Source organism: Schistocerca gregaria, chromosome 6, assembly GCF_023897955.1.
Source record: "Schistocerca gregaria isolate iqSchGreg1 chromosome 6, iqSchGreg1.2, whole genome shotgun sequence".
In the NCBI taxonomy this organism is placed as follows: Eukaryota; Metazoa; Arthropoda; class Insecta; order Orthoptera; family Acrididae; genus Schistocerca; species Schistocerca gregaria.
This window is the reverse complement of record NC_064925.1, coordinates 172,282,048-172,297,434: the sequence shown is the minus strand read 5'-3', so window position 1 is coordinate 172,297,434 and position 15,387 is coordinate 172,282,048. Positions and strand designations below refer to the sequence as shown.

Genomic DNA, 15,387 nt, shown 5'->3' with positions numbered 1-15,387 from the left:
GAATATGGTGTTATAGTAAATTTAAGGATTTGTGAATTTGGAAGGAAAAGGTCAAAGTTCTAGGACACACAATACCGCCCCAACATATTTTGCCAGATCCAGAGAAATAGGTGCAATCACATTTTCCCCACCTCAGACCAAAATACAATTCAGCTTATGTAGGCTTTCTTTAAAAAATTTATTCCTGACCAGCTGCTGAAGAGTGATGCCCTGTTAAACTTCTTATGGAAGCGTAACCCATGGATATGGATAAATCAATGTCAAATTGACTAAAAACATAAAAGCAGCTCATTTTTTAACACCCGATATTTTAGAGGTGAGTGGGAGAAATGAATACACCCTGCAGCGCATCGCCTATTTGTATGTGCGGGTAAAAAAAGTTTACAAGAAAAAGATGGACCAGACTGCCGAACTGCAACAGACAAGTACCTGCTGTACGGTCCGCAGCGTCTCTGTGTAGGGGTTGAGATGAACAAGGAAACTTCATGTAGTAACCTGTGCTCCTTAGTGTGTCTGTTGATTGTAAAAAGACTAATGGAAAATTAAGTACAGATTTCTATGTTCATTCATGTATTGGACTCGTTTGAGACTAGAGACTTTTGAATTATTTCAAGTCTTGGCTATGAACGAAGCAAGACACATATGTTATTTGAATATGTGTAAATGAGTCTAATGTTTAAGGAATAAATTAGCTTGCAGAAGTTATTGTCTGTGAAAGTTGAAAATATATAGTGACTGAACTGAAAAGTATTTTACTTGTACCAAAATTATTTCAAGGATAGATAAGTATTTTAATAAATTCTTTTAACCAGCTATAGTCTTTGGAGAAGCAGCTTATGGGAGATTGGTGTAGCTGATTACCCAGAGAAGAGGATCGGCTATGCACAACATGCAAGTTAACTGAACTGAGACATGTGTGTGCCTTGCAACCCAATACCACACTGTCTCTTGTCGTCTGAAAACCATTAGAAAACAATAGCCAAGATACTTAGTTTTGCAAGGAAGAACTCTTACTGAATGTAAGCAGTTGTATGCCATAATAGAGTGTGAAGCTTTCTCTGTACTGTAGGCGTTTAACAAATTAAAATGTTATTTGTGGGGGAAACATGCCAAATTCTACTGTGACCTCCAAGCGTTTTCTTTTCACTTGATGTGCAAATTGTTACACAGAAGACCAGGCAAGTTGGTGTATTTGCTTACAGGAATTCAGTTCGATGTAGTGTATATCAAAGGTAAACAAAATATAATTGATGTCACCTTGCCGAGGCTAACTGAATTTTTAGAACTTGCAGAACAGAATTCTGAAATTGTTTCCTACTTGTGCAAGGCAAAACACACCGACCCTATTATGTAAAAATAAGCAATAGCCTGAGGTAATTGCTAGAATAAGGTCCACATTCGATATAGCTTAGACCCAAACAATGTCAAGCAATATACAGGGTGTCCCACCTATCTTGTCCACCCAAAATATCTCTGGAACAATAACAGCTATTGGAAAACGACTTTCACCGGTATCAATGTAGGGCTGGGGCCCATGAATGTACATATTTGGAAACATTCTAAAACGAAAGCATATGCGTTTTTTAACACAAACATTTTTTTTTAAATGGACCTCCTATATTTTTTCCTTCAGCAATCCATAGCATGACAAAGCACATACACAATGGTGTTGATTGCATCGCAATATTCCCATTACATCCCGAGATATTGAGACGCGAAGTTGACGCTTGAAACACCCGACATGCGCTGCTAGCGCATGTCCTGAGGCTGAAGTGTGAACCCCATGCTGCCCGTAATCGTGATGTGATTGACATGTGTAATCACACCTCCATACTTATCAAGAGGGACACTTACTTGTCAATCACATCGGGACACTTACTTGTCAATCACATCGCGATGGGGTTCACACGCCTGAGCCTCAGGATGTGAGCTAGCAGAGCATGTCGGGTGTTTCAAGCGTCAACTTCGCGTCTCAATATATATCTCGGGATGTAATGGGAATATTGCGATGCAATCAACACCATTGTGTATGTGCTTTGTCATGCTATGGATTGCTGAAGAAAAAATATAGGAGGTCCATTTAAAAAACATAAGTTTGTGTTAAAAAACACATATGCTTTCGTTTGAGAATGTTTCCAAATATGTACATTCATGGGCCCCAGCCCTATATTGATACCGGTGAAAGTCGTTTTCCAATAGCTGTTATTGTTCCAGAGATATTTTGGGTGGACAAGATAGCTGGGACACCCTGTATAGATACAGATACAAGTGACGCACTACCAAGCACAGCCATTCAAGCTTTAAGTTACAATTTTTCTACCTTCTCGGTGGGTTTCACTTTGTTTTTTGTAGTGTACACAGAAATTTCATTGTCCATCCATGCATATCCTTTCATGAGACTTTCTATTGGCAATATTATTTGTTTCATGTCACAAAGAAAACAGAAGGTAAGCAATACAGCAGAAAATATTTATGCCCTGTTTTATATATTTCAATTACCTGAGTTAAAAAATCAAACAATGGAAAAGCCAGGATGGAATGTAAAAATAAAATTTGCTACTCACCATATAGTGGAGATATCCGAGTCGCAGATAGGCATGACAAAAAAGACTGTCATGAATTAATCTTTCGGCCAGTGAGGTTTCATCAAAAATAGAACACACACACACACACACACACACACACACACACACACACACACTATATATATTTGTCTGATGTATACACAACACATCCACCCATAATCATGGATGGGAAAGACAGCTAGTTGAAGAGTGAAAAATTTGATATCAGCTTAAGGAAACTTTAGAATACAGATATATGTACGTATCTCTTTTCATACATATCTCTTTTTGGCACAAATTTTTTATATGATCTTTACTCCACACAATGTTCCAATACTTATTAAATGACACATACTTTAAGGCTATACCAAAATAAGATCTATAACAACATCTATTGTAAGCTGTTCCGTTTGCAGATTAGCAACACTTTCCTTGAATCCTCTCCATAAAATGAAGTCAACCATTTACCTTCCATAACATCAACCTTACATGCTCATTCTAGTTCATACCACTTTGTAATGTTGTGCCTGGATATTTAATTGACGTGACTGTGTCAAGCGGCACACCACTAATAATATATTCAAACATTACACAACTGTTTTTCCTATTCACCTGCATTAACTTACATTTTTCTACATTTAAAGCAAGCTGCCATTCATCACACCAAATATAAATTGCCACAAATCATTGTGTATAGGCCTACAGTGACACTTTCCCATACAATGCTGCATCTCCAGCAAATGGTCGCAGATTGTTGGTCACCCTGTCAGTTACAGCATTTATGAATACAGGATGTTTCAAAGTCTCTAGATGATGTGATGGGGAGCAGCTTTTGCTGGACACAAAATGTTCACTGATACATTCAGATAATGCTAGGCATCTTTTTATTGGATTTGTTGGTTCGGGGACAAAGCTCACTGAACTAGCCAGGTGTGCTGCATCTCCGTACTACCTACCCTATTACATTGAAAATGTGATTTTCAACAATTATACCCGAGTGAGTCTCACTAAGTAGAGTAAGTTATTTTAGAAGCGAATCCAGAGCTCAGCCTAGCCCATTTTATGGGGAGCAGATGCCTGGATTATGTGCAACACACACACTGCATACACACCCACGGAGGGCCTATACTCTGCTATCTCTCAGGGGTATAACCAATAATAAATTATGGCTAGCATTGTCATGACGTGTCAGCCAACATTTTCTCTCTATAAAGGTTGTTGCCAATGACGTGATCATCTCCCCTAGACGTCTGGTGTAAGGCTCTCAAACAAACTTGGAAGCCACCAAGAGTGGTCCTATAAGATTTTCCTGTGGCAGTCCTTGCAATATCTTTACCTTTGATGAACACTCATCCAGAACAACATGCTGGGTTCTTTTATTGAAGAAATCTTTGAGCCACTTGCATGTCTGCAAACCTATTCCATGTACTCAAACATTAACAGTCTGCAGTGGGGGACTGTGTCAAATATTTTCCAGAAACATAGGAATAGGGACTGTCTATTGCCTTTTATCCACAGTTCATTGGATATCATCTAAGGAAATGGCAAGCTGAGTTTCAGACAAATAATTCTTTTGAAATATTTGAGAGAAGCATTCCTGTCTCAAGGAAATTTATGATAAAGTTAGAATATGCTCAAGAATTCTGCAGCAATTCAATGTTAAGTATAAAGGGTGGGGAGAGGGGCAGAATTCCCCTGATAAATCAGCCCGTGTGTAAGTGAGTGTGAGTGTGTGGTGTGTGTGTGTGTGTGTTTTACACTAACCATAAGCAATGTGCTTGGCTGCAAATTTAAAAAATCAGTAATTTATATGGAATAATATTCATATAATTAATAAACTTTGAAATGTCAAGTACAGTGTGTTTAAAAATGAATATAAGGGTTTTAAGGCTTTGTAGCACATATTACAATTCACCTTAAGTTATAAATAATACACCAAATGAAAGAGGAACACAAACACTTTTTCTTACAATTATTCAGTGTGAACATCGATCACACATCAAGTCGATAGGCGAGTTGTTCTGAAGTTTTTGAACACTTTGCGTATCAGTATTTTACAGATGCAAAAATGACTAATAATTCTTGCTTGCTGACATTTTCACATTCTTATTCTAACCAAAAGTACATCAATCTCTGCTACTAACCACAGTGGGTTCTTTCCAGCCTTATAATCCTGTAACTCGGCACATACTACTCCACAACATGATTTACAGTCAGTTTTAACTTTGCCCAGAATCCATACATTTTCTGTCATATCTGAACTAAATAATGCCCATTCGCTGTTTAAGTAGGATGCTAACAATTGCATTGCGGCTCTTTCTACCAGAAGAACATTTCCCATTGGCTTTCTTGATGGATTTATTAACCTTAGTAATCACTCTCACTCTGACGACAATGATCACTAATCAATGTCTTTCTGGCACTATTCGTAAGGTCAACCTGTTCATACCTACAAGATCTGAAATATTTTCATGGCACATGAGTCTTCGTACTAGCTGCTCCAGACACTTTTCAGAAAATGTGATCAAAACACCGTCCCAATACTGACCGTCCGTACCACATGCACTGAATTATAGGCATTCCAGTCTAAACTCAGTACATTAATTAACCACACAACACATGATTTTAGTTCACAAGCTAAAAGGCAGGGACCTGGCTTTTGTCATGGATATAAAGTCAAAGAACGACTCCACTTATTTCGCATACAAGAAGCATTCTCAGAAGTAGAAATTAAATGAAAAGCCAGAGAAAGTGTCTTATAATGAACCAGGCTTCCATGATAATGGCAACCAAGGAGAACTATTCAAAAACTTTATGTAATGTTCTCATTTCCACTAGTTTAATACAATATCATGGAATAAACATTATGTATAAATTCTAGAAATACTTGAAGGTCGCTCTCTCTCTCTCTCTCTCTCTCTCTCTCTCTCTCTCTCTCTCTCACACACACACACACACACACACACACACACACACACTAGCTAGAAGTCAAGTAAGGTATTTTGTTAGTTTCTTTTTTGGCAACAAGTTTTTTCGAAGAGGGTTCAATTGTTTCTGGAGCAAATCGGCACTTCTTTTTGTTTTGAATTTCCTGTGGAAGTGAACTTTCAACAACTGGAATCAGATCCTCCTCTTTATGGTCACCTACAAAAGAACAAAAATCCATAGTGAATGTGTTCACTTCTTTCATTGGGTATCTACTTATGCATAGTTTTTATTAAGGAAAATCAGGAAATAACCACTTTCAAATAAAAATGTTGAACTTCTAACAAATAAAATTTACTTGTCATCTAGAAATACCTGATGATGATGATTATTATTATTATTTGGGGTATGAGGGGAGGGGCAGGGGGAGGAGTAGAGGGAGGGGGAGGGGCAGAGGGAGGGGGAGGGGCAGAGGGAGGGGGAGGGGCAGAGGGAGGGGGAGGGGCAGAGGGAGGGGGAGGGGCAGAGGGAGGGAGAGGGGCAGAGGGAGGGGGAGGGGCAGAGGGAGGGGGAGGGGCAGAGGGAGGGGGAGGGGCAGAGGGAGGGGGAGGGGCAGAGGGAGGGGGAGGGGCAGAGGGAGGGGGAGGGGCAGAGGGAGGGGGAGGGGCAGAGGGAGGGGGAGGGGCAGAGGGAGGGGGAGGGGCAGAGGGAGGGGGAGGGGCAGAGGGAGGGGGAGGGGCAGAGGGAGGGGGAGGGGCAGAGGGAGGGGGAGGGGCAGAGGGAGGGGGAGGGGTAGAGGGAGGGGAGGGGTAGAGGGAGGGGAGGGGTAGAGGGAGGGGAGGGGTAGAGGGAGGGGAGGGGTAGAGGAGTCGATTAGATGGGTTTACAGAAAGGTGCATTTGCAGCAAAACAATTATTAAGTGATAAAACTGAAACAGTAGAACGTTCAGTTACAGGTAAATTAATGTTAAGAAAGTAAATGGGGGCAGTACAAATTAGCTTAAAAAAAATTCATATTCACTCACAGAGTAGTATTACTATACTTCTCATTTTCTATATATATTATTCAAACTCCCACATGATTACATGAACGGGAAGTTGGTAAGCCCCGCACACATTTAGTTTCCATTAACAAATGATGGTTTTCGTATATAAAAGGTGTTAAAAGTATTTAAAAGCACCAGTGACACACTTTTGCAATAATCCTAATCCATATAATAAAACTACAGTCAAAATACGGGCAATTAAATGTGACATGCAAAACTGAGGAGGAGAATTCCCATGTAGCTTCCACTCACATCATAGTACATGTGAAAGTGCTAACATCATTACTAGGCACTAAATTTACTACATATATTTTGATCATGCAGTTTGCCAGCACCCATTACAACCTTAGACATGCCCTTGATTCTTCCTGTCTCTGAAATGATCATCTAGTTATAAGAGGACCTATAGATTACCGTGGACTCCATATCGTAGTGCCACTTGGGGGTTTTCATCCTTTAAAAATTCTTACTTGACATGACTCAAGCAACAAGTGAGAGAAAATGATCGTAAGACTAACTGAGAATTGAGCTTTGTACCTTTGGATTAGTAGTCTCACACTTGCCAACTTGTTTAAAGTTCTGTACCATAATACGTAAAAGAGAACCCTTACAGTATTGCTCTGCTGTCCTGCTATCCAACTGTTCAAAATCGTTTTTCTCAAAAATGTATAGAGTTACCAGGTTGAAATTTATGTCGCATACTAAAGTCTATAAGCCTGTGGGAGCATGCAGACGAATAGTTGTGTGTGCACAGTACAGGGGCAGCAGCACAGACTCTAGTGTGCACATAATCATTTACTCTTTTCTTTGTGTTTTAGTCTTAGATGTTCTATGCTAATGACTGGTTCATTGCTTCACAATAAAGTTGAACATTAGGAACACGAACGAGTCTATCATTCATAGAATGGAGCTACGTAGTGACTACAAAGTGGTGGCCCAAAGTCAAAGGAACAGGTACAGCAAGAGGCAGAGGAGAAGGGCAATGAAGGTATACTACAACATACACCAAACGGCAGAAGCTCTACAGCACGATCAGTACACCGGCAGGGTACACTGCGTGGTCAGGTTAGGGAAGTATGGAACGACGTTTGACACCACGGAATGGATTCAGCGGAGTGGGACAGTGATATTACCAGGACAAAATCTGCGGCCGGAACACACATAAGAGAGGAAGATTCGCTGAGACAATGCATGAAAGTACGCCCACCACCGTTCCTGGCCAACAAAGCGGACCTTTGGTTCTCCATGTTAGAACTGGCATTCATGCATAATCGGGTAACTGGCGACCGGAAAAAGTTCATGATTGCAGCAAACAGTCGGAATGCCAGGGCAGCGATATTGGTTGAAGAGATAATTAGACGGCTGCCGGAAACACAGCAACATACAACACTGAAGGGCTTTTTAATAAGCTGGCTTACTAAACTGCTAGATCAAAGAATCTGCCAGGTGTTGTGAGGTGAACGTAGAAGTGACAGAATTCCCTCCAAATATTGGAGGCATTTGTGTGGAATCGTGACTGAAAATGAATTTTTGAACACTACATTTCATTCCGTTTGGGCAGCACAGCTTCCGTCTGCACTAAGAGCAGCTGTGGCAGTGAATAACGGATACGATATACAAAGCACTACTCCAACTCACCGACAGGGTACATGCGACGGTTGAACAAACCAATTCTCTCAGTATAGCAAAGGTGGAGGCGACGACGGAAGAATATGAAGCGGCGGTGATTAATAAGCAGAAGCGCGCTGTTACTGGTACACAACTTCAAAAATTCAAGGAGCAGCTAGATGGGCTGCAGAGGCAGATGGAGGTGTTGAGAGCTACCGATTCGGAGGTCCTGCTGACACATAAGGACAGTGGAGATGCCAGGAAAGAGCAGTTGTGTTGGTATCAGCGACGATTCAGGGAGCGAGCCCTCAAAGTGCATTCTACCGTGTAGTCACACTCGCCGTGTAAATAACACGGAGACTGTAAGTAGAGATGTTTCTTTATTAACGGTATCTCGGCTACTGTATGTTTGGGATGTGACGGCTTCGTGTTGATATTTGATAGACACAGGGTCTTATGTCAGCACTTGGCCAAAGGGGAAATGTACTTCCCTCAGTGACAGAACATCGTTTTTCCTCAAGGCTGCAATAAACAGCCCATAATGACATATGGCAGTTGTGTCAGAGAAGTGAATTTAGAACCTAGTATTACTTGTTATAGGACTTCTGTCATTGCAGATGTGGCAGAGTGCATATTAGGAGCAGATTTTCTATATGCATTCAGTATTTTTGTGGTTATCGCAGCTTAGAAGGGGCAAAGAGGTGGTGCAGGGTCATGTAGGAATAATCACAGAGAAGGTACAAGGTTCGGTTGGAGTGACAAAAGTATGCCGACTTAGAGAACCGTCAGCGCAGCTGATAGTCATGGTGGCCCACCATACAGTTCACCACATAAACACCGTGCCCGGGCCTTCGGTCTCCCTCAGACTGAGAAGGGTGGCCCCAGACAGATTTGCAGACACAAAAGCTGAGTTCGAAGAGATGTTGGAAATCTGAGTGATACAAAGATCTGATAGTGCATGGGACTTGCCTTTATATTTAGTGCGGAAGAAAGACGGAAGTTGGAGACCTTGTGGGGATTATAGGTTGTTGAATGCCCGTACGATACCTGATCGGTACCCGGTTCCCAACATTCACGACTTTACAAATAAATTGGCTGGAGCTGAGTGTTTCAGTGTAGTCGACTGTAAAAAAGCATACCACCAAATACCGGTGGCTGACAGTGACATATCGCAGACAGCAGTCACTACACCTTTCCGTCTTCTCGAGTTTTTACGCATGCCATTTGGTTAAAAAAACGCTGCACAGATATGGCAACGTTTCATCGATGAGGTGCTGCGAGGGCTAGATTTCGCTTTTGTCTATTTAGACGATATACTGGTGTTCTCAGCGACAGCAGCCCTCCACGAAGAGCAGCTCCGGACAGTTTTCAAGAGGTTACGTACTTATGGTGTAGTGGTGAGTGACACCAAAAGCAGTTTGCGTAAAGATCGGGTGATTTACCTGGGTCTCACAGTCTCAGCAGCTGGCATCCGTCCTTTGGAGGAGAAGTTCAAAGTTATACAGCAGATGCCTCATCTGTTAGATTTGCAACAGTTGTGGAGGTTCCTAGGTGTTTTAAATTTTTACCGCACACATCTGCCAGGATCTGTGGCTTTAAAAGCGCCTCTCATGGAGGCTTTGGTGGGCATGAACACGGGAAAATCAGAAGCTACAATGGACATCAAGCATGCAGCGCACATTTGAGCGGATCAAGGAAAGCCTAAAGCAGGCGGTTTTACTAGTTCACCCAGAGAAAGATGCGAAGCTAGCTATTATTGTTGACACAAGTCAGGTGGCAATTGGGGCAGCGTTGCATCAGTGGACTGCTGGTCACTGCCAGCCTTAAGATTCTTCTCCAAGAAACTCACAGACCCACAGCAGAATTGGAGTGCGTACGATAGAGAGCTGCTGGCTGCTTACGAAGCCATAAGGTATTTCCGGCCTTACGTGGAAGTCAGACCATTTACATTGTTTACAGATCACAAACCTCTCACTTTTTCATTCTGCAAGCGTACGGATACTTTGGCTTATATATTTCAGTTGAATTGTTTAGGTGACAGTTTACTACTGATTTATGACATATTAATGGGGCAAAGAATATGGTGGCAGATTACTTCTCACGAGTTGCGGCAATAAAGTATGCAGAGAACTATGCTACAACGGCGAGAGAGCAGAAAGATGATGCACAACTGCAAGTTTCTCAGCAGAGCATGCCCACCGGGTTTAAGTTAAGAAAACTGTGTCCGGAAGGTGAGACAATACAGTTATGGTGCAATACCCCACAGGGATGGCCTAGACCTTTTGTGCCGGAGAGTTAGCACTGGGAAGTATTCAAAGGGTTACATGGTTTGACTCATTCGGGACCCAGAGCAAGTGTAAAATTCATGACGAGGCATTTCGTGTGGCCAGGAATTAAGAGAGACTGTCGGAAGTGGGCACAGATGTGTCTGGATTGTCAGCGATGTAAAGTGGGATGCCATGTTGAAGAAGCCAGTGGATACAGTTCAGGGGCCAACTGGTCGTTTCAAACATGTGCATCTCGATATTGTTGATCCATTGCCAATGTCCGAAGGCTATCGATATCTATTGACAACAACTGACAGATTTACGAGATGGGCAGAAGCAATCCCCATTTCAGACATATCAGGAGAGACCGTCAGCTGGGCGTTCTTGATGACGTGGATAGCACGGTTCAGATGTCTGGTACATGTCACGACTGACCAAGGACGTCAGTTCGAATCATCCTTATTCATGAAGATGGCAAACATGTGCGGATTCCGCTGTCACCGTACCACAAGTTATCACGCGGAAAGCAACGGCATGGTAGAGCGGTGCAACCAAACGCTTAAGACCGCGTTAATGTGCCATGGCGAGAATTGATCAGCAGCATTGCCACTAGTGTTACTAGGCTTACGCACTGTTTTCAAACCCGATCCTTGAGCATCTACAGCACAATTAGTATACGCGGAAACCTTACGCCTAAGAAAAGTACAGGCAAGATGGACCTACTGTACTTGTTAACAAGAGTAAGGGCTCAACTTGCCGAGCTTATGCCACAACCAGTGACACGGCATGGCGTTAGGGAATCATTTGTACATAGACAATTGAGCAAAGGCTTACATGTAATGTTGGAAACCGACGCAGTCAGAACTCCATTGCAGCTGCCATATACGGGACCTTATGAAGTACTAAACCGTACGGACCAGGCCATGACTATCCCAGTTTGCGATAAGAGTATTATTGTATCAATCGACCGGGTGAAGCTGGCCCACTTACTGCTAGAAAATGTAAGATAAGAAGAGGAAGCGGGCCTGCAGCAAGACGAGGGGCCCCTGCAGGGTGCAACAGATGGTAGGACAGCGAGCCGGATGAAGCTACGAGAGGATACGATGATCGAGGAAGTACAGCCAGAAATTTGAAAAAGAGCCAGGCGAAGGGTTCAGTACAAGTTTCTGCAAATTCCTGAAGCTCCGCTCTTTAGGGAGGGGGCTGTGTGGGAGCACGCAGATGAATAGTTGTGTGTGCACAGTACAGTGGCAGCGGCAAAGACTCTAGTGTGCACATAATCATTTACTCTTTGCTTTGTGTTTGTTTTTGTCTTAGATGTTCTATGTTAACGTCTGGCTCATTGCTTCACAAAGTTGAATGAGTCTATCATTAATAGAATGGAGCTACGTAGTGGCTACAGATCCCTGGCAGTGCAGTAAATATATGCTTCTGAAACAATGCACACAAAAGAATCAACCATTAATGTCATATTTTGATACTGAAAAATTCACTCATCACAACCTACAGGAAACTTCCTGCTGACCGAAAATCATGAAATTTGGCAAGAAGCAAGGTATCACACTAGAACCACAGGAAAAAATATTGGAAATTCTTACTCAGTAATTATGTCACATGACAAAACCTTTTCATCATTTATCAGACACTATCCCTCTGATGGTTAACATTCCTTTTTCTCAGGTACACTTAGACATATCAAGCTGAAATTTATGTAGCACACTGAAGGAAGTATTCCCTTAATGGTGTAAAAAGCCCCTCATCTTGTTCAGATTCATTGATGACATCTTTGAAATCTGGACAGAGTGAGGACATCCTATACACATTCCGCCAGGACCTCAACACCTTCTCCCCCATTCGCTTCACCTGGTTCTTCCTTTATGTTGACTTCCACCTCAAAGGTGACTACATCAGTATTGGTTAAAAACAGTCTTGGTTGCAATGTTAGTTTTTTATTTTTCAACGACGCGTTTCGCTTTATTTAGGCATCTTCAGATTATCTTTTCTAGATGGACACGAGAGGCACCAAGATCTGCATAACGCGTTCCCGTTCACAGGAGCGAGTAACAGTAAGATGGGGGCTCAGGTAGTAAGCATCAGTACCTTCATCCACATCACACCTACCAACCACCAGCAATATCTCCACTTCGATAGCTGCCACCCATTCCACAACAAGAAGTCCCTTCCATACACCCTATCCATCAGGAGTTACTGCTCTCCATAGTGACAAGAGGTCCCTCTCAAATTATGCCCAGAGTCTCACTGAGGCCTTCACAGACCGTAATTAGTCTCCCAAACTTGGACAGAAACAGATCTCCCATGTCTTATCTCTACAGACACTCACCACCTCCTGAAGTCCCACTGTCTGCCTCAGAAGTGTGTACCCCTTGAGACTCGGTACTACCCAGGACTGCAGGAACTGAATCACATTCTCTACCAGTATTTTGACTACGTCTTGTTGTGCCCTGAAATGAGGAATGTCCTACCCACTATCCTCCCCACACCTCCCACAGTGGTATTCTGCCACCCACCAACTTGTGCAATATCCTCCTCCTCCCTATAAAACCCCTGCTCCCAACCCCTTGCTCCATGGCTCATACTCCTGTAATAGTCCTAGATGCAAGACCTGTCCCATGCACACCACCACCACCTCTTGCTCCATGGCTCATACTCCTGTAATAGTCCTAGATGCAAGACCTGTCCCATGCACACCACCGCCACCACCACCACCACCACCACCACCACCACCACCACCACCACCACCACCACCACCACCACCACCACCTTTTCCAGACTGGTCACAAGTATCACCTATGCCATGAAAGGGATGGCTACCTGTGAAACCAGTCATGTGATCTATAAGCTAGATTGCAACCACTGTGTTTTGTTTCACATGGGCATGACAACAACATGAATGGACAAACTGTGGCCAAGAAACAGTTCGATCACGCAGTTGCTGAGCATGCTGTCCATCATGATGTTCTTCATTTTAATCACTGATTCACAGGCTGTGCCATCTGGATACTTCTATAAAATCAGCTTTCTGAATTGAGCAGGTGGGAACTCTCACTGCAATTTATCCCATGTTCCCGTAAACCTGCTTGCCTCAGTCTTCTTTACAATGTACTCCACCCGCTTATCCCATCCTTGTCCCCAATCCACAGCTTTCCATTCCACAAGCACCCTCAGTCTCTCTACTTTTCTGCTTTTCCACCCTAACGCTGCCCTCTGTCTAACCTCTTGACTTTACCCAGCTGCCCTACCCTCTCTCCATCTTGTCCCCATTTGGTTCCTCAAGCAGCTCCTTACTATACCTCAGCCGTACCCTGCTCTGCCTCCCTCTTCCCACCCCAGCCTCCACCTCACTCCCACCACCCAGGTTGTTTGTCCCATCACGTGCAGTTGCTCATAGTCTGGCCTCGACAGCCAAGACACATTAGTCATATGTATAAGAGCTGCGTTTGCGAGAATGTATGTGTGTATGTTGTCTATTTCAGTAGGAGATGATCTGCCTGCAAGCTTATGTGTTTAGTAGTCTTTTTGCTGTACCTGGCTGTGATAAACATCTCTGCTACATGGTGAGCAGCAATCTATCCATTTCATATACTGTCAAAACCAATGTATATACTCCCTGAATTTAATTTTTCCTGCATTCACATATTTTCAACAACATTAAAGTGAAGATTAAATATACACATGTCACTTTTTTTTTAAATCGTTAACTGAATGTCTAAATTAACAGCCTATTTTCTTTTGTATATCATCCAATTCCTTATTTTTCAATTAATAATGATAACATATTTGAAAATTTGGAGAAAGGAGAACCACTTGCATGAATGTCAAGAGCTCAGATGGCAACCCAGTTCTAAGCAAAGAAGGGAAGGCAGAAAGGTGGAAGGAGTATATAGAGGGTTTATACAAGGGCGATGTACTTGAGGACAATATTATGGAAATGGAAGAGGATGTAGATGAAGATGAAATGGGAGATATGATACTGCGTGAAGAGTTAGACAGAGCACTGAAAGACCTGAGTCGAAACAAGGCCCCCGGAGTAGACAACATTCCATTAGAACTACTGACTGCCTTGGGAGAGCCAGTCCTGACAAAACTCTACCAGCTGGTGAGCAAGATGTATGAGACAGGCAAAATACCCTCAGACTTCAAGAAGTAATTCCAATCCCAAGAAAAAGAAGAAGAAGAAGAAGAAGAAAGAAGGAAAAAAAAAAAAGTGAGCGGGTGTTGACAGATGTGAAAATTACCAAAGTATCAGTTTGATAAGTCACAGCTGCAAAATACTAACACGAATTCTTTACAGACGAATGGAAAAACTGGTAGAAGCGGACCTCGGGGAAGATCAGTTTGGACTCCGTAGAAATGTTGGAACACGTGAGACAATACTAACCTTACGACTTATCTTAGAAGAAAGATTAAGAAAAGGCAAATCTACGTTTCTAGCATTTGTAGACTTAGAGAAAGCTTTTAACAATGTTAAGTGGAATACTCTCTTTCAAATTCTGAAGGTGGCAGGAGTAAAACACAGGGAGCGGAAGGCTATTTACAATTTGTACAGAAACCAGACGGCAGTTATAAGAGTCGAGGGGCATCAAAGGGAAGCAGTGGTTGGGAAAGGAGTGAGACAGGCTGTTATTCAATCTGTATATCGAGCAAGCAGTAAAGGAAACGAAAGAACAATTCGGAGTAGGTATTAAAATTCATGGAGAAGAAGTAAAAACTTTGAGGTTCGCCAATGACATTGTAATTCTGTCAGAGACAGCAAAGGGCTTGGAAGAGCAGTTGAACGGAATGGACAGTGTCTTGAAAGGAGGATATAAGATGAACAGCAACAAAAGCAAAACGAGAATAATGGAATGTAGTCGCATTAAATCGGGTGATGCTGAGGGTATTAGATTAGGAAATGAGACACTTAAAGTAGTAAAGGAGTTTTGCTATTTAGGGAGTAAAATAACTGATGTTGATCGA

At 42.5% G+C, this 15,387-nt stretch overlaps 1 protein-coding gene across 1 annotated transcript in view; it reads right to left on the bottom strand.

Moving 5' to 3' along the window:
- Window positions 1–3,191: 3,191 nt before the first annotated feature.
- The window catches only part of LOC126278403 (protein Spindly-like), a 119,248-nt gene continuing 107,052 nt past the window's right edge, over window positions 3,192–15,387 (bottom strand). The window contains exon 9 of the mRNA XM_049978505.1: window positions 3,192–5,708. Coding sequence (XP_049834462.1) covers window positions 5,542–5,708 — 167 coding nt within the window. The 3' untranslated portion in view covers window positions 3,192–5,541. The remainder of the gene's footprint in view (window positions 5,709–15,387) is intronic.